This window comes from Dipodomys merriami, unplaced genomic scaffold (assembly GCF_024711535.1).
Source record: "Dipodomys merriami isolate MVZ:Mamm:240054 unplaced genomic scaffold, mDipMer1.0.p SCAF_28, whole genome shotgun sequence".
NCBI classification, from domain to species: domain Eukaryota; kingdom Metazoa; phylum Chordata; class Mammalia; order Rodentia; family Heteromyidae; genus Dipodomys; species Dipodomys merriami.
In genome coordinates, this window is record NW_027204270.1 from 3,767,818 (window position 1) to 3,787,003 (window position 19,186).

Consider the following 19,186-nt stretch of genomic DNA (forward strand, 5'->3'; position numbering starts at 1 on the left):
CTTACTGTGCAGCGCCAGGTGGCAGCTGGACGCCAGGGCGGGATCAGGGCTGGGGGCGTGGCGGGGCCTTGGCTGAAGCCGCGGGATCAGGGCTGGGGGCGTGGCGGGGGCGTGGCGGGCGGGGCCCTGGCCAAAGCCGCGGGATCAGGGCTGGGGGCGTGGCGGGGCGTGGCGGGGGGCGTGGCCCGGGCCAGAGCCCGACGCCCGCAGAGTGCAGCCGAGGCTGAGCGGAGCACAGGCAGCGCCGAGCCGGCCCGCGGCTGCTCCCCTCGGGTCTCGCATCTCCGACGGCGGCGCCGCGGGAGGCCGGGCGCATGCGGCCCCCGGGAAGGCAGTGATCACGGGGTGGCAGCGCACCATGGCGCTGGAGCAGGCGCTGCAGGCCGCCCGGCAGGGGGAACTGGACGTGCTGCGGTCCCTGCACGCCGCCGGCCTGCTGGGACCCTCGCTGCGCGACCCCCTGGACGCGCTGCCCGTGCACCACGCCGCGCGCGCCGGCCAGCTGCGCTGCCTGCGCTTCCTGGTGGAGGAGGCCGCGCTGCCCGCCGGGGCCCGGGCCCGCAACGGCGCCACCCCGGCCCACGACGCCGCCGCCACCGGCCACCTCGCCTGCCTGCAGTGGCTGCTCTCGCAGGTCGGCTGCAGAGTGCAGGTGGGTCCGGGAGAGGGCTCGGGACCGAGTCTCCCAGAACACACCCCTGGGTGGGGTGCCCCTGGCCCGGCCGAGTCCCGCACGGATCCCCTAGACAAGGGCCTCCCTGGAAAGAGCATCTGGTGACAAACGGGGGACCCAGGCTCCGCGGGGCTGGTATTTCCTGGGAGAAGGTTAGAAGGAGTTTGGGGTGAGGGTAGTGAAGAATCAGACCAAATCTGAAGGAGGGGGGGTGGGCAGAGCCCCACTGCCCCAGACTTAGACCCAGGACGGAAAGGGACCAAAGGTATTGGCCGCTTTGGGCCTTCCAGATCTCAGTTGCTTCTCATGGCACCTCAGTCTTCTTGCCCTGAGATGTCACCTGAATGACCTCGGGGGAGAGAGCTGGTGGGTGGGAAGATCTGAGCGTTCTAAGCACCGGGAACAGGAAGCGCCAAGCCCTGAGGTGCACAGCTTCTTGCCCCCTGGATAGAGTGGCAGAGAAGCCAGGGGTCGGGGCTCTGGTTGGGTGGCAGCCATTGGACCAGGCCTAGAGGGTCTCTTTAGGCTGATATTGTGGTTGCTGGGGAAGCAGTGGGGGGAGGAAGGGAGGGAGGGAGCAGAAGTGATTTTCCACTTATAAGGACCACAGGGTTAGCTGGAGATTTGGAGCAACTCTAAGCTGGCTTGCTGTGCCTTCCCCAAACAATAGCCTACCCTACCCCCACCTCCTGCCTTCAGGAGATAAGATCCCCCTCACCTGGCTTTCTCATCCCTTCTGAGAGATGCTGTATCTCCTCACTGGCCCTGTTATCAGGGGTTCCCAATTATCAGGAGTTCCTGGCCACATGGCTGATCCCCAAGTCCTCTGCTGGCCAGAAGCCGCCTCTGCTGCCTCCTCCTCCTCCTCCTCCTCCTCCTCCTCCTCCTCCTCCTCCTTCTCCCCCCCTTCTGTCCCTCCTCCCCCTCCTCCCTGAACTCTTTCTCCCTAAATCTGGTGTCTAGCTCTGGCCGGTAGCCTCCCTACCACTGCAGAGGAGAGAGAAGGAACAAGCGGCCTTGTGTCCAGCTTATCAAGAGTTCTGCCTTCCAACCCGAGTAGGCTTTGGTGCTAGAGTCAGAAGGGGGAGGGAAGACCTTGATCCCTGACCCCCCCACCCCCAGCCCTGAGAGATTGGATCCCAGCACATCTAGCTCTGGAGGCCTACCCCAGCTGGTGATGTCTCAGAGACAGGCCAGAGCCTTTGGAGGCCAGGGCCTTTGCCTTGGCGCCTCAGACCCACAGCCCCCAAGGTGAATGGAGGGGAAGGAGCCTCAAGAAAAGAAGCTCCACAGGTACCAGTGCCTCACACCTGTAATCTTAGCTCCTCAGGAGGCTGAGACCTGAGGATTGAGGTTCAAAGCCAGCCTGCGCAGGAAAGTCTGTGTGACTCTTATCTCCAATCTATTAGCACAAAGCTGCAAGTGGAGTTGTGACACAATGGTAGAGCACTAGCCTTGAGTGAAAAAGCTAACGGACAGCATCCGTGCCCTAAGTTCAAGCACATGCGCACGTGCACGCTTGTACACACACACACAGAACTGCGGCTCGTTTCACCATGATCTTGCTCCAATCATCTCTAGCCAGTGCCATCCCTGGTTCGGGAGAATGGGAGCAGGCCATGTCTCCAGCGCACAGGAGAGTTCTCAGGGTTTGTGTCAGTTTCGTGTGGGCCATTTATTTCCTGCCACATAATCCCACCCCCTTCCCAGAGCCTCTCTGATGATATTGTGCTCCCAGCTCCAGCTCCCCTCTGCCTTTTTCTCCTTGAAGGATGCTCTGTCTTCTTCCCACTGAGATTCACCTTCTTCACACTATCTGGCCAACTCCTGCTGCCTTGGCCACGTCTGTCTCTCCCCACGGTGCCCCTCCCTGAGCGACAGAGAGGCTTCGATTCTCCACTCCCGGTGGACCATGTCCCCCTCTCACTGCTGCCCAGCCTCCTCCCCTCTCCCCACCTCTCTGTTGCCCCAAGAGCTAGGTGGTTTTTTTGTTTGTTTCTGTGTGTCAGGACTTGAACTCAGGACCTGGACATTCTCCTTGAGCCTTTTTGCTTAAGAAGGGCACTCTACCACTTGAGCCACAGCTCTGCTTCCTGTTCTGGTGGTTTATTGTAGATAAGAGTCTTACAGACTTGGCTGCCTGGGCTGGCTTTGACCCTTGATCCTCAGATCTCAGTCTCCAGTGTAATTAGGATTACAGGCGTGAGCCACCAGCACCCAGCCAATCGGTTAATTCTAAAACAGTGCCTACTCTCCCAGATGTACCAGCCTCAGTCTGAAGGGCTGGATTCTTGGCCATTCTGCCCACTACATAGGTGCCATGTGCAGCCCCACCGCCCCTTCTAACAGCACACACGGGACACAGTCATTCAGCATTGTGGACCCAAGAGTTCTGGGGCACCTGTGGGAGGGCACCTGTGGGGGGGGCACTCCTCCCAGGGGCCTCCACGCTGGCAGACTACTCTAGGCCCTCCCCATCAGTACCCACGAATTTCCTCCTCCACACAATAAGAACACAGCTTGTTCCTGAGACTGGGTACAGGGCAGACTGCGTGCGAGCCACCGGAGAGAGCTGCCTGTTCCCGTACTGGGTTGTTGGAATGTGCCGAGGTCGAGCTCTCTGGGAAAGGAGGATGAGGAGGCATGCGGGTGGGAGGCAGAGTATTCCCTGGTCCTGATACTAGCCTGGGGCGGGGCAGGCTCCCACGCTTCTGAGTGTGTCAAGACACACTCGCTCTGCAGATGTCTTCAGCCTGTGGCCCTGGGCCTGGAGTGGGGGCTCTTATTAGGATTCAGGGTGCTATGTGCAGGCACCACTCACTCAGTCATGCCCACAACACTGCTGAAGGCCCATACAGTACTGCTGCGTATGGACTGAGGGTCAAAGATCAAAAGACCGAAGCAAGGATTGAAATCCAGGGATCAGCTTGATTCCCTGAAACTTTGCTGAGCTGGGCCTGAAGAGGGGACAGGGCCGTCCTCTACTTGAAGGAGACTGACCCAGTTCAGGCTGTGGGGCTTTAACCATCTCTCTCCTCACAGGACAAAGACAATTCTGGTGCCACAGTCCTGCATCTGGCTGCCCGCTTTGGCCACCCTGAGGTGGTGAACTGGCTGCTGCGCCATGGCGGCGGAGACCCTGCCATGACCACAGACACCGGTGCCCTGCCCATCCACTACGCCGCGGCCAAAGGAGACTTCCCCTCCCTGAGGCTCATTGCGCAACACCACCCTGAGTAAGGAGTCCTGTCCTTGATTTGGGGGCTGGGATCCAACCCAGAGCCCTGCTTGATAGGCTTTACTAGGGCTCTGCCTCAGAGCTGTAACCCCCAAGCTGGGATTAAACTCAGGGCCTCCTGCTTGCTAGCCAGGTGCTCTACCCCTTGAACCATGCTCCCAGCCACCATTGACTTCACTTTTTTTTTTTTGCTGGTCATGGGGCTTGAACGCTGGGCACTGTCCCTCACTCAGCTCTTCAGCTCAAGATGAGCACTCTACCACTTGAGCCACAGAGCCACTTCGGGTTTTCTGGTGGTTCACTGGAGATAAGAGTCTCACGGGGCCTTTCCTGCCAGGGCTGGCTTTGAACCATGATCCTCAGATCTCAGCCTCTCGAGTAGCTAAGATTACAGGCGTGAGCCACCGGTGCCCTGCTTGACATCACTCTTTTTTTTTTTTTTTTTTTTTGTCGGTCATTGCCTGAGCTCTCGGCCTGGGCACTGCCCCTCAGCTCTTCAGCTCAAGGCTAGCGCTCTACCACTTGAGCCACAGAAGCACTTCTGGCTTTTTCTGCTTATGAGGTGCTGAAGAATTGAACCCAGGGCCTCATGCATGCAAGGCAAGCATTCTACCACTGAGCCACCTTCCCAGCTCATTGGCCTCACTCTTAACAGAGTCTCTGGGTGCAGTAGCCAGAGCTCTGGGGAATGCTTAGCGTCGGCTACGTCTGTCCAGTATTCCAGGAGGATGACTGCTCCAATGGTCATCCCGGCCCACGCCCAACACAGCTCCTGCCCAAGCTGGAATTTCTCCTCTCTTAGAAGCCCTTTCGGGGTCCCCCAGCTACTCACTTCAGGCTTTTACCAGCAGGGTTCCTCCAGAATCCCTGGCAGTAACGTATCTGGGCTTAGGAGGCTGCATACACAAGCCAAAGCCACTTGCTCCCCTCCAAGGAACCTGCCAGCCGCTAGCAAGCAGGTGGCTCTCTCCAGCTTTGCTCTACGATTACTTGAAAACGAAGTCATAATGGTGTGGCAGGGGCAGGAGTGCCCCTAGACCCCTACCCAGTCCAGCAGGTAGAGGAGGGCCACATCAGCTATCAAGGAGGTCAGGGAGCGCTGTCCTCCTGGTCCTTCCCAGAGCTGTGGCCCAGCTATCAGGAGAGCTGTTTTCCTTTCTGTGCTCCTGGGCCACTCTCATTACCATGGGAGGAGGAAGTGCACATCGGGAGGCCCAGGCCTGAATGGCTGCGCAGAGAAAGCAGTCTAGCAGGCGAGGCTGGGAGCTCCCCAGGTGGGGTGGGGCACGCCAAAAAGCAGAGTCCCAGGAGGATTTCAGGCCTAGGTGCCTATGGGAGATGGGACCTGGGGTTCTGAGGACATGGACTGCCAGTGGCCACCAGGGACCTGAGCCAGATGAGGGTGCTAGCCAGTGACCCTTGTCGGTCTCCTCAGGGGAAGAGCAGCTTGGAGGTCAGAGAGTTTCACCAGCTGGGCACCAGTGGCTCACATCTGTAGTCTAGCTACTCAGGAGGCTGAGATCTGAGGGTCATGGTTCAAAGCCAGCCCTGCCAGGAAAGTCTGTGAGACTCTTTATCTCCAGTGAACCACCAGAAAACCATAAGTGGTGCTGTGGCTCAAGTGGTAGAGCGCTCACCTTGAGCTGAAGAGCTGAGGGACAGCGCCCAGGCCCAGAGTTCAGGCCACATGACCCACAAAAAAAAAAAAAAAGAGAGAGAGAGAGAGAGAGTTTCACCCATCACTCATCCATTCCCAAGGATGCTTTGGCCATTGGTCACCAGGCAGCAGGCTGGAGCTGGACGCCGTGGGCTGAGGCACGGGTGTGGATACAGAACTGCCCTGCAGTCCTGCAGGCTGCGCTGCAGTGGTCTCCCCTGCTCAGGACAGGCAGGATAAGCCTAATTCTACCTTTCTGGCTGAGCTTCTCCGGTTGTGGGACGGCCAGCTGTTCATCAACAGTGAGGTGCTCTTCACAGCCATTTGAAGGCTACTGAGGTGTAATTTCTCTGTGTCCAGACGAGAGAGGGGTTGGGCATATCACAGTCCATAGGATTTAGAGTTGGAAGGCCTCAGAGACCTTGGAGGGCTGGATCAGACCCGGCACCATCAGCAGCTGCGGGAAGCATCGGCTCAGACTCCTGTTAAGCCCTCCGATTGGGTCCTGGCACACGGGACTCTGAGGCACTGTCAAGTCCAGTGGCCGTGATTCTGATAAGCCTGTCCAGAAGTGCTCCGTGCCTGCCAACCTGCCCACCACCCAGCCTGCCCAGTGGCCTGGCTGAGGTTGGAGCCAATGGAGCTCAGCCGTATGAACCAAGAGGGCTTGGAGACTGTCCCTGAGAATTTAGGGCCTAGGACCTGGAAGCCTCCACAGATTGGGGATCCTGAGCCTCGGGAAGACTCAGCCTGTACTGTGAACCCCCAGGCTTAAAAGCCCCTTTCCCCTCCCAGGCCATGCCAAGTTTTGGATGTAGTTGGGTCCTAGTGCCATCTCTGCGGCAGATGGTCTGGCCGATGGGCTGCCAGGTCTCTAGAAGTCACCATGAATCTCGGAGAAGTAGGCGGAGGCCTTGAGTTATGGGTTCCACAGCAGCAGGACACAGCTGATGAGGTGCTTTGTGTAGTTGCCAGGCTCGGCGTGGTCGAGGCCTATACACTTAGCCTTGTGGGGGGCAGGCGGTGGCTCCTGCTGTCCAGGGCTGTGGATAACAGAGCAGGAGCTGGGGAGGGCAGAGGCCAGACTGCCTCAGGCCACAGGGTCCAATCAGGAGACACAGGCAGCCCGGCTAGGAGCCCATGGCTTCATGCTCTCCTGAGCCTCCCAGGCCTACTGTGAAGTGTGAATTATTCACGAGGCCTCAGCTCTCTCCCTGGTAGCTGGTGAGGGAGGAAGGCGCCCATGCCTACCAGCAGGAAACTCGATCCCATCCCAGGAGGCTGTCAGTGACCACGGGCGGTGACAAACAGCCGAGGAGCTGGAGGGCTGGACGCTCCAGGGGAGAGCTGGCTCATGCCAGGGCTGTGCCTTGGGGTGTCGCACAAGGCTGGGGGAGGCAGGAACACCCTGTACCATTCTCCCCATCCCTAGTCTATCCCAGCTCACTGCGCCAGATCTTCCCAGCACAAGGCTGACCGCAGTGACCTTCGGGGGCAGGGAGTGCTACCCAAAGGGCCCCCTACCTCTGAACCCAATGCACAGAGCTGTGGGCATGGAGCTCATAGGGGCTGGGTCTTAAGTCAGAGAGAGACAGAGTGGAGGGGGCTGACCCTCCTGGGCAGGCACTAGTGGCTGGTGGGGGGGGACGGGGGCCCTGGATCCCCAGCCAGGATTAAGGAGCCGGGAGCAGATAGCCCTCACTGCCTCCCAGCACCTCTCAGAGTAGTCCTCAGATCCAGAAACTTCCTTCTGCTTGTTCTACCTTTTCAATGTCTGCCACGGGCTGCCCTGGGGTCTCAGCTGCTGCACAAGAGCCCGGCTTCAACTGAGATTTAAGGCTTAGCTGGGGGGTCTGAGCCCTTGGGTTCGGCCAGTCACATCAAGCTGGAAGATCAGCTGATCCAATTTTTCTTTTCTTTTCTTTTTGCCGATCGTGGGGCCTGAACTCTGGGCCTGGGCACTGTCCCTCAGCTCTTCAGCTCAAGGCGAGCACCCTACCACTTGAGCCACAGCTCCACTTCCGGCTTTTTCTGCTTATGTGGTGCTAAGGAATCGAACCCAGGGCCTCATGCTTGCAAGGCAAGCACTCTACCACTGAGCCACCTTCCCAGCCCCGGGTCCAATTATTTTTCTCTGTCACTTGTGGGTCTTGAACTCAGGGCCTGGGCACTGCCCCAGAGCTTTTTGCTCAAGGGTAGCACTCTACTATGTTGAGCCATAGCTCCCTCCATTTCCAGCCTTTAGGTAGCTAGTTGGAGGTAAGAGTGTCAGGTACTTTACTGTCCTGTCTGGCTTTGAACCATGATCCTTGAATAAAACAGCTAAGGGACAGCACCCAAGGCTTGAGTTCATCCCCCAATACCAACACACACACACACACACACACACACACACACACACACACACGTCAGACTCCTAACACAGGAACAGGGCAGGTCACCTCATTACAGGGGCCTAGAGACCCTCCCTTCCCTTCTGGCTCTGGAACATCCATTTCCAACTGTGCTTTCTCTGTAGTCTACTCTAAGGCTTCTCCCTGGCGAGTGTGCTGCTCCTCCAATAGCTCACACTGTGTGGCTGTGCCCTGGCCATTCCCTTGGCCTGGAACTGTTGGAGCTGCAGTAGCAGCCTGGCTTCCTTCAGCCTCTGCTCCCATCTCACCCCAGCAAGGCCAGCCGAGCCTGTTCAGACCCTAGACTGCCCCCACCACACTCAATCCCAGCTGGCCTGGGCCCCCCCGCCCCCCAATCATGAGCAGGCAGTGCCTTCTATTCACTTGTCTTCTTATGTCTGTCCCTTCTGACTAATAAGGCTAGAGACTTTCATCTTTCCCGCTCTGTATGCTCAGTGCCTGATATGCATTGAACATTTGTTTGTTGAATGAATGAGGAGTCAGGGGGAAAAAAAGGGAGGAGAAAAAAAAACAACATGTCTTGTCTGGTTCTGCTTACAACCCACTGCTTGTGGCCTTAGATGAAACTCCCCTTCTGTGCTTCCGGGTGCCCATCTGACTAGTGGTCTCATTATGCCCTCCAAGGCTGAAGCTCCAGTTCTAGCTCCTTCTCTGCCTCACTTATGTATATTCGAATGGCTCAACAGATAGCAGCGGAGCTACCTGCCTGGCATCAGCAATGGGGATGTAGTACGAGTGGCTTCCCAGGAATTCTTAGGGAGCAAGTAGAAGAGACGGTGGAGAACTCACACCTGGTACCCCATTCAGATGCCTGCTCCTCATCCTAGTCCATGTGTGCAGCATGCAATCGACACGAATGAGTGAATGTGTGAATAAATGAATGAGGTAAAGGAACAAGATAACTCAGGAGTGACAAGTGCTTTAAGTGGAGGGGATCAGAGAAAACCTCTCTGAAGAGCAGAGCGTTGACACATAAGAAAGCTGAGCCGGGCGCTGGTGGCTCATGCCTGTAGTCCTAACTACTCAGGAGGCTGAGAACTGAGGGTGACAGTTCAAAGCCAGCCCGAGCAGGAAAGTCTTATCTCCAGTAAACCATTTAGAAAACCAGAAATGGTGCTGTGGCTCAAGTGGTAGAGTGCTTGCTTTGAGCTAAAGAACCCAGGCCCAGAGTTCAAGTCCCATGACCAACAACAAAATAAAAATAAAAAAAGGAAGCTGTCAGTCATGCAGCTCTGCTATGAGGCACGGCCATAGAACAGGCAAGCAGCAGGTGCCAGTGGCCCACACCTGTAATCCTAGCTACTCCAGAGGCTGAGATCCGGCTGGGATGTAGCTCAGTGGCAAAGTGCTTGCCTACCAAGTGCAACATCCAGGGTTCGATCCCCAGAACCGAAAAAGAAAAGACCAAAAAAATACAGTTAAAAAAGCAAACAAACAATACAACCCAAACCTTTGAGCTGTGGACATAGCTCAGTGACAGGGTGCTTGCCTAGCATGCATGAAACCCTGGGTTCGATTCCTCAGTACCACATACACAGAAAAATCCAGAAGTGGTGCTGTGGCTCAAGTGGTAGAGTGCTAGCCTAACGGTGGGGCTTGAACTCTAGGCCTTTTATGTACTCTGGCTTTGCTTTTTTGCTGGTATGCTGTCATTTGAGCCTCAGTGCTACTTCCAACTTTTTGGCGGTTCGTTGGAGGTAAGTCCTGTGGACTTTCCTGCCCTGGCTGGCTTCTAAATACAATCCTCAGTTCTTAGCCTTCTGAGTAGCTAGGATTACAGGCGTGAGCCACCGGCGCTGGCTCAGCTAGGCTTTTAACATGAGCAGGAGACACTATGGGTGGCACTTGGTGGGTCCCAGGAACCTCCCTGGTTTCCCTCAGGGCAAGGTCCTTGGCAGTGAGCGAGGGCAGCGGCAAATGTCCCTCTGTGACCCGAGTCCGACTCTGTGGGTGGGTGGATAGCACTCCCTGCCCTTTGTGGCTGCTCTAATGTGAGATTTCCAACAACCCCGACAAACACCTCACAATTCTTTTGTGTAATCAGAGGGTGACTTGTTTAATAGTTACAGTTTATCCCTATCATCTTTTTTTTTTCCCAAGAAGAAGAAAGAAACACACACAACTGACATGCCCACTGCCTGAGAGGCCATAATCTAATAGGGATGGCTTAGTGTGGGGTCTTCAAAGAGTCCAGAGTTTGGGACCGAGGAGGGTGAGGCCTATCATCTTAACTATTCAGAAGGTTTGAGACCTAGAGGGTAACAGTTCACAGACAGCCCTGGTAGAAAAGTCTTTAAAAGCCAGGAACCAGTGGCTCATGCCTATAATCCTAGCTACTCAGGAGGCTGAGATGTAAGGATCACAGTTCAAAACCAGCCTGGAGACTCTTATCTCCAATTAACCACCAGAAAACAGGAAGGTTTTTTGTTGTTGGTGATGGTGGTGGTTTTTTTTTTTTTTGTCGGTCGTGGGGCTTGAACTCTGGGCCTGGGCGCTGTCCCTCAGCTCTTCAGCTCAAGGCGAGCGCTCTACCACTTCAGCTACAGCGCCACTTCTGGGTTTCTGGTGGTTTAATGGAGATAAGAGTTTCATGGACTTTCTTGCCCGGGCTGGCTTTGAACCGTGATCCTCAGATCTCTCAGGCTCCTGAGTAGCTAGGATTACAGGCGTGAGCCACTGGCGCCTGGCAAAAACAGGAAGCTTTGCTGTGGCTCAAGTGGCTGGCTCATCATGAGCTGAAGAGCTCAGAGACAGTGCCCAGGTCCAGAGATCAAGCCCTACGACTGACAAAAAGAAAAAAGTCTGGGTGGGAAGGTGGCTCAGTGGTAGAGTGCTTGCCTTGCATGCATGAGGCCCTGGGTTCGATTCCTTAGCACTACATAAGCAGAAAAAGTTGGAAGTGACACTCTGGCTCAAGTGGTAGAGCTGAAGAGCTGAGGGACAGCACCCAGGCCCAGAGTCCAGGCCCCACCACTGACCCCCCCAAAAAAAAAAAGTCTTTAAAACTCCATCTCCAAAACAACCAACAAAAAGCAGGGTTGGAAGTGTGGCTCAAGTGGTAGAGAACCAGCTAATGAAGCAAGTGGAGCCACTGGGAGTCATTGAGTTCACATGCCAGTATCTCTCTCTCTCTCTCTCTCTCTCTCTCTCTCTCTCTCTCTCTCTCTCTCTCTCTCTCTCTCTCACACACACACACACACACACACACACACACACACACAGGAAGTTAGCATGGTGTCTTTTAGTATGTGGCAGAGATGTGAGGGAGTGTGTTTGAGGCAAGTAACTTTTGAGAAGCCTGCTGTATGCACAAAAGCCAAAGGAGCTGGGCTTAATGGGAAGGCACGGATAAGGAGGGACCCATTAGTCAGTCAGGTGAGGATGGATAGACTGCTGGAGGCAGGGAGGCTTTGGGGCCTGTGGACAGGCGGGCAGTCGGTGGGAGGGGGAGGGGAGGGGAGCCTGGGGACCAGCTTGTGGCAACACTGAAGAAGCCAGGCCCTCCCTCACCTTCCCACTTTCAGCCTCCTCCCTGTTTCCAGTGCTTGTCACAGTGCTTGGCCACAGAGAGTCTCAATAATGATGATTTTGCCCTAAGAGGAAAGAGGCTGGGGCCGACAGGAACTTTCACACTGCAGCTTAGTGCCTGTGACTCATGTCTGTAATCCTGGATGCTCAGGAGGCTGAGATCTGAGGATCAAGGTTTGAAGCCAGCCCAGACAGGGTTCAGGAAAGTCTGCGAGATTCTTATCTCCAGTTAACCACCAAAAAGCCAGAAGTGGAGCTGTGGCTAAAAGGTAGAGCACTAGCCTTGAGCAAAAATACCTAAGGGACAGGGCTGGGGATGTGGTTTACTGGTTGAGTGCTTGTCTAGCATGCATGAAGTCCTAAGTTCAATTCCTCAGAACCACATAAACAGTGCCAAAAGTGGCACTGTGGTACAAGTGGTAGAGTGCTAGTCTTGAGCAAAAGAAGTTCAGGGACAGTGCCCAGGCCCTGAGTTCAAGCCCCAGGACCAGCACGTACACACACACACACACACACACACACACACACACACACACACACACACACACACACACACACACACACACACACACACACACACACACACACACACACACACACACACACAACTATTAAAGGACTGGTGAGAGAAGCATATGTCATGTGCATCACGGCTTGGCCTGAGGGATGGGAACTGTATTTTGTCCCTTATGTTAAGCCACGCTATCACCAGTGAGTGACAAGGACCCATCTTTCCTCTTGCCTTCAATCAAATGAGAAGAAAACAAGGCTGCCACCCCCTGGCTGCTCACCACAGCCCACCCCCAGATCACTTCATGTCCTGGTGTTTCCCATGAAGGGGACTTTGATTGCAAAGCAGGGGTCGCGAGTACAAAGGCTGACACGAGTCATAATGGGAACCTTTCTTGGGTGGCACCCCGCGGGCTGTGATGTTGCTGCTTTCCAGGCTGGCTGGGCACCTGGCGGGGAGGGGAGGGCTCCACAGGTATCTGGCCGTCCTCATGGTTGGCCTTGGGCACTCCCAGAGAGAAGCCATGGGCCCTGGGACTGGCCCCCTCCAGCCTGCATGCCCAGGACCCCAGGACTCACTGTGCCTTGGTTACAGGGTGAATAATTCAGGCCACTGAGTGTTGGTCATGAAATATTCAACAGGCTGCTCCTGACTCACCAGCCTGGGTATGTGTGGGGGCGATGGGGGCCCAGGCCTGGAGGCTGGGGCCCAGGGCCAGCCAGTGTCTGAGAAGCAGGTGGCTGGGTTTGCTATCTACAGAAGGACGCATGACCCACCCATCCTCCTTTGTTATTGTGCAGGGCCTTGAATATGCTAGCCAAGGCTATAGGACTGAGGTACAACCCAGACACTCAGTCTGTACCCTCTCTCTCTCTCATTCTCTCTGTGTCTGTCTGTCTTTCTCTGTCTGTCTCTCTCTGTCTCTGTCTCCGTCTCTGTCTCTTTGTCTATGCCCCTCCCTCTCTCTCTCCCTCCCCTTTCTCTCTAGGTATCTGTACTGGGCCTTGAATTCAGAGCTAGGTATTTTCCCTTAGCTTTTTTACTCAAGGCTGGGTGCTGTACTTGAGTCATAGCTCTACTTCCAGCATTTTGGTGTTTAATTGGAGATGAGAGTCTCATGGACTCTCTTGCCTGGGCTGGCTTTGAACCTCCAACGTCAGATCAGCCTCCTGAGTAGCTAGAATTACAAGTGTCAGGCACTGGTGCCCAGCTCCCAGTCTGATTTTCACATGAGTGGGATATTGAAAGACAACCAGGCTTGGTGCTTGCTACCCTCAGACTTGGAGAGCACCAAGCTGAGCAAATGGCAGCCCTGGGTTGGCGGAGAGGACTGGCCACCCTGAGGAGAAAGGAGAGACCAGAGATGGTGTGGGTGCCCAGCAGGGATACAGATGGGCTCTCATCAGAACAGGGAGAGGTCTCCTGGGAGGACTGTGTGTGGGGACAGGGGAAAGCGACCGTGGGTGGGTTGGAGGTCTAAGTCATGGTGGAGTACTGGGAGGGTGGGTGAATAGGCAGATGAAAGAGGACTTATGGCATACAGATGGGCAGTTGGACTCAGAGCCTGGGGGAAGGGTGATGAGTATGGTAGGTATGGGGGTAGGGAAGGCAGCTGGGGTGAGGATGTGAGTTGAGTTCTGGGCACTGAGGATGCAGCCTCCCCACCTGCACTTGGAGAGGTGGGCAGCTCCTGGAACCAGGGCTAGATCGCAGCTCCACCTTGTGGTCCATTGTGGTAATTGCATGCTGGGCTGTCTACACCAATCAGCCTAGAGGCCAGGCCAGCTTTGAGGTCCCCCCTGGCAGCCTCCTACCCATGGGGCTGGTTCTCTGCTTCACAGGCTATATGGGAAAGCATCAGGCCTGAGGCACAGTTCCCACCTGCACCCACCCCCACCCCTGCAAGTTCCTTCCCTTCCCTAGCTCCTCCTACTGCAGGCCAGGCTCTGCATCCTACTTGTTTCCATGTCACTACCCTTACTTGCCCCTCTGTAGAGTGGGACTGACAAGAGGCCTTAAGCAGAACCTGTGTGTTGGTACCACAGTGCCCAAGGAAGTGCTCAGTGCCTGAGGCCACTTGATAAGGCTGCCAGATTAGCAAGAACAATGATAAAACCCAGGATGATCAGGTAACCTTGACCTGGCACGAGTATGTCTCAGGCAACGTGGGGCCTATCCTAAAACTTGATTTGATGTTTGTCTGAAATTCAGAATTAAGCCAGGTGACAGTGGCTGTAATCCTAGCTACTCAGGAGGCTGAGATTTGAGGATCAAGGTACAAATCCAGCCCAGGCCCGAAAGTCTGTGGCTTTTACCCCCAGTTAACCACCAAAAAGCTATAAGTAGAGCTGTGGTTCAAGTGGTAGAGCATTGGCGGCAGGGGGGGCACTAAGGGTCAGTGTCTAGGCCCTGAGTTCAAGATCCAGTCCAGGCACACATGCACATGCACACCCACGCAGGCAGACGTAGTGGGACAGGGCTATCAGAGGGGTCCCCTGAGAGAGGGTGGCACAGAACTAAACCCAGAGGGAGTCAAGGAAGGCCAGTGAGGAGAACCGCTCCAGTACTCCCCGAATTGACACAGAAGGTGTGAGGTGGCCCTGCATGGCGGCAGGCAGCTAGAGTTCTCCTGATGGTGTCGCATATTCGCAGCGGAGTGAATGCCCAAACCAAGAACGGTGCCACGCCCCTGTACCTGGCGTGCCAGGAGGGCCACCTGGAGGTGACGCAGTACCTGGTGCAGGAGTGCGGCGCCGACCCGCACCTGTGTGCCTACGACGGCATGAGCCCGCTGCACGCCGCTGCGCAGATGGGCCACAGCCCGGTCATCGTGTGGCTGGTGAGCGGGGGTCAGGGCAGCCCGGGGGCGGGGCCGGCACGGGGCGGCGGGGTCTGGCCGGAGCCCTTCTCCACGCCCTTCCCTACCTAGGTGAGCTGCGCCGACGTGAGCCTGTCAGAGCGGGACAAGGATGGCGCCACTGCCATGCACTTCGCAGCCAGCCGCGGCCACGCCAAAGTGCTCAGCTGGCTCCTGCTGCACGGCGGCGAGATCTCGGCTGACCTGTGGGGCGGGACCCCTCTGCACGACGCTGCGGAGAATGGGGAGCTCGAGGTCAGGGCACCCCGCTCCCAGGGAGGTGCTCGGGGGCGGGGCCATGTGGTGAGGCGGGGCCTAGCGGCAGGGAGGGCTGAGATAGAAGCGCCTGAGGGGCGGGGCCTAGGGACAGTTGGGCCCAGATAGGAGAGGGGAACCTGAGGGGCGGGGCTTAGGGACAGGGAAGGCTGGGTGGAAGGGAAGGGTTCTGCGGGGGCGTGCCCGATGCTTGGGGCGTGGCCTAGAAGACGGAGGGCATGTGATGAAAGAGAGGGGCGTGGCCCAAGGTGGTGATGGGCGGGGCTAGGGAACAGAAACGGCCTGGGTGGAGGGGCGGGGCACAGGGAGGGTCACGGTGCCCGCTGCTGGCCGCTGGCCACTGCCCCCCGCGGAACGTGGGGACCCAGCTCACAGAGGGGTCCCCACCGCATGCTCCGGCAGTGCTGCCAGATACTCGTGGTGAATGGCGCAGAGCTGCACGTCCGCGACCGTGACGGGTACACAGCCGCAGACCTGTCGGACTACAACGGCCACAGCCACTGCACCCGCTACCTGCGCACCGTGGAGAACATGGTATGACCCTGCGCAGGCCCTCTGTTATCAGATCTCATCTCACCCCAGACCCGAGTCTTACCCTTTTACCAAGAAGGAAACTGGTTCAGAACGTCAGCGCCCTCGCCCAAGTGACACACGGTAAGTGCCCCTGACCACTTCCCAGCAGGAACTGAGCTCCCTCCAGGTCCTGCCCGAGCTGGCTCTGAACCGCGATCCTCAGAGGATTACAGGCGCGAGCCACTGCCCTCGGGCTTGCCTCTTTATTTCGGGGAAGGGGAACATGGAGGGCCAGAGTGTTCCTGACAAGACGTAAGTCTGGGAGAAGTCGAGAGACACAGGCCCTGGGATCCAGCCCAGTTCCTTCACCTGCCCATGTGTATTAGCTGATTTAATGGCTATCACCACCCTCTGAGGCAGGGAGTCCTAGTGTCACGGTTTCACAGATGGGTAAACTAACTCTATGGGTGACCCAAGGTCACGTGGACAGGACATGGCAGAACCTAGCAGTCTGGGCCAACAAGGAGTGCATGCAGCGCACGTGCGCGCACACACACACACACACACACACACACACACACACACACAGAGCTGAATCTAAGATCAAGACTGCTAGGCTAGCTGAGTGCTGGTAGCTCATGCCTATAATCCTACTCAAGAGGCTGAGATCTGAGGATCACTGTTCAAAGCCAGCCTGGACAGGAAAGTCTATGAGACTCTTATCTCCAATTAACTGCCAAAAAACTGGAAGTGGCATTGTGGCTCAAAGTGATAGAGATATAGCCTTGCGTAAAAGAGCTCAAGAACAGCACCCAGGCCCTGACTTCAAGCTCATGACTGAGAAAAACAGAAGTGTAAGTCCCACAATGGACAAAAAAGTGCTAAGCCAGTACTCTACCACTGAAGTATGCCTCCAGCTTCCCCTACTTAAAAAAGAAAAAAAAAAAAAAAAAACTTGAGACAGGATCTTGATAAATTGTCCAGAGCTGACTTGAATTTGTAATCCTTCCGCTCCAACCTCCCAAGTGGCTAGTATTATAGATGTGATATGCATCAAATTGCTTAGTGTGAACCCCCTTTTAACCACTACACCACACATTTGCTTACTTCATAGCTGGAAACTCATGTGACTCTTGTCAATTATTGTATCATGGTTACTCAGCTGTGAAGGGATGCACTGGGCCTTGGAGTGGGGTGTGAAGATGTGGGTGCCTCTGAATCCAGGGCTCCACCCCACCTGGTGGAACACCTGCTTTAGGCAGTGGAGGAGGAAGAGAATGGACCTTAGATGCTGACCAGCTCCAAGGCATATCTCCTGGCCATGGGACACGCTTCTTTCCCTCCCCCCCCCCGCCCCATTGTGGGCCTGAACTCTGGGCCTGGGCGCTGTCCCTCAGCTCTTCAGCTCAAGACTAGCACTCTACCACTTGAGCCACAGCACCACTTCCAGCTTTTTTCTTTTTTGCTTATGTGGTGCTGAGGAATCGAACCCAGGGCCTTATGCATGCAAGGCAAGCACTCTACCACTGAGCCACCTTCCCAGCCCCTTGGGACATGCTTCTAAGTGAGGCCTGGAGGGTAGTAGGAAGATGGCCTCTAGCCCCAGCCAACACATGGGGATGACTCTAATTCTGGGTTCTGCAAGTCCTGAGGTCAGAGGCCGCAGACAGACCAGAGGATGGACTTCCTCCCCAAAAGGGTTTCCCCCCAGAATGTTAGTGGTCCACAGGTAGTGAGCACCCAGTCACTGCTTGTAAAACCCAGTGGAAGTTATAAAAACTCTTCCTTGCACCCGAGATGGCTTCCTTCCAGCTTGGAAAATCTGTATCAGTGCTGTCGCTGCAGGAGGTGGATCAGAGCCCAGGGCCTTCCAGCACCTTCTAGAGCCTACCAGGTGCCACTGCTGGCCATCATACAGTGCCAGCACCATACATCAGATTGGCAGATGCCACTTCCAAACGTGATGTCATCTTTACCATAAAATTAATATTCTCCTGGGTACCATGAGTGGCACTCACTTTTAAATTATTATTGTCGGTTTTTGACACTCATGGGGCAAAGAGCACAGTTATTCATCCACAGAGTGGGCAGGCCATGTGTTGAAGGTCACACAGCTAAGTAAGTGGGGAAGAGGACATTTGAAGCCCTTGTCCCAGACTGGAGCTCCTAGGTCCCAGTCTCTGTCAGCTGTCACCCAAGAAGACAAGGCTGGATGCCCTCAGTGCCCAGCAGTGTTGGCCAAGAAAAGAGCCCTCAGCCTGTCCCCAAGTCATGTGCTGAGGCTCCCCTGGGCTCATGGAGTGGGCAGCAGGGCCTGAACTAGGTGGGGTAGCCGGGGCAGCTGTCCCCTCACCCAAGCAAGGCCCAGCTGCAGCAATGACAGATCCAAGCCACCAAGGATGCTGGCCCAGAAAAGGCAAACACTCCCGAAGAGCCCCTAATTACAGGGCCAATGAGCGCGGCCGCCCGAGAGCCGTTACCTGGTACCAGGCTGCCTCCCTCTCCCCAGGGGCCTGTGACACTTCTCAGGCAGGGAGGGGCATGGGGCAGGGAGGAGTCAAATCTGGGCAGGAGGCAGCGGAGCAAGCAGGCTCACCGGCGACAGGGACAACATGGGCAATGTAAGCAGAGCCCCTGCCCCAGCCTGCTCCCAGCCAGAGGAGGGGGTCAGAGTCGTAGGGGAGGGAGGGTGACAGGCTAGGCAGCCTGATTGGAAGGGGGTACTGCCCATCGCAGCTCAGCTAGACCACTCTGGCCACACCCTTTTCCTAGGGGCCTACGGGAACGCAATCGTACCATGTTCTAGTGTTGGGAATTGGCAGATTCAGGGCCGGTGGGGGTGGAAAAGCTTTCAACTAGGCAATCGGGGCTGAGTCTTCCTGGCCTCTTCCCTAACCCACTGCAGCCCCTGAGCCTTCTGCCCACAGAAGCACTGGAGCAGAGGCCTTCTGCCTACTAATAGGGAAGAAGAGCCTGGTGCCTAGCTGTTTTCACTTTGGAGGTTCAGCCTAGCGCCCTTTCTCAACCTACCTGAGCAGGGAGGGGTCTGAGAGAGGTTTCCTGAGACTTCAGGTTCTGTGGCTTGGGGAAGCTGGGCTCAAGGCTTCTGAGAAGACCCTGCAGCTCTCCGATAGGGAAAGGATGTGAGAGGGAAATGGCTGAGCTGAGCTCACCCAGTGAGCGCACGGTCTGGGCATGACCTTCGTCAGGTGGGCGCTGGTCTGTGGGCTGCCCGGTGGCCCTCACGGCTCCTCTGACTCCCCTTCAGAGCGTGGAGCACCGCGTGCTGTCCCGCGATCCATCCACAGAGCTGGAGGCAAGGCAGCCTGACTCTGGCATGTCTTCACCCAACACCACCATGTCAGTCCAGCCAACAAACTTCGACCTCAGCTCGCCCACCAGCACACTCTCCAACTATGACTCCTGCTCGTCCAGCCATTCCAGCATCAAGGACCGACGCCCTCCCCGAGGTGAGTGGGCCAGATGGGAAGAGAGGAGGGAACCAGTCCGCCAGGCCTT

At 56.3% G+C, this 19,186-nt stretch overlaps 1 protein-coding gene across 8 annotated transcripts in view; it reads left to right on the forward strand.

Annotated features, from left to right (window-relative positions):
• Positions 1-224: 224 nt before the first annotated feature.
• The window catches only part of Espn (espin), a 35,684-nt gene continuing 16,722 nt past the window's right edge, over positions 225-19,186 (forward strand). For all 8 annotated transcript variants that reach the window (XM_070037230.1, XM_070037231.1, XM_070037233.1 and 5 more), the window contains exons 1-6: positions 225-652; positions 3,716-3,909; positions 14,674-14,860; positions 14,951-15,133; positions 15,557-15,688; positions 18,936-19,137. In XM_070037230.1, the coding sequence (XP_069893331.1) occupies positions 359-652; positions 3,716-3,909; positions 14,674-14,860; positions 14,951-15,133; positions 15,557-15,688; positions 18,936-19,137 (1,192 nt within the window). In that variant the 5' untranslated portion in view covers positions 225-358. The remainder of the gene's footprint in view (positions 653-3,715; positions 3,910-14,673; positions 14,861-14,950; positions 15,134-15,556; positions 15,689-18,935; positions 19,138-19,186) is intronic.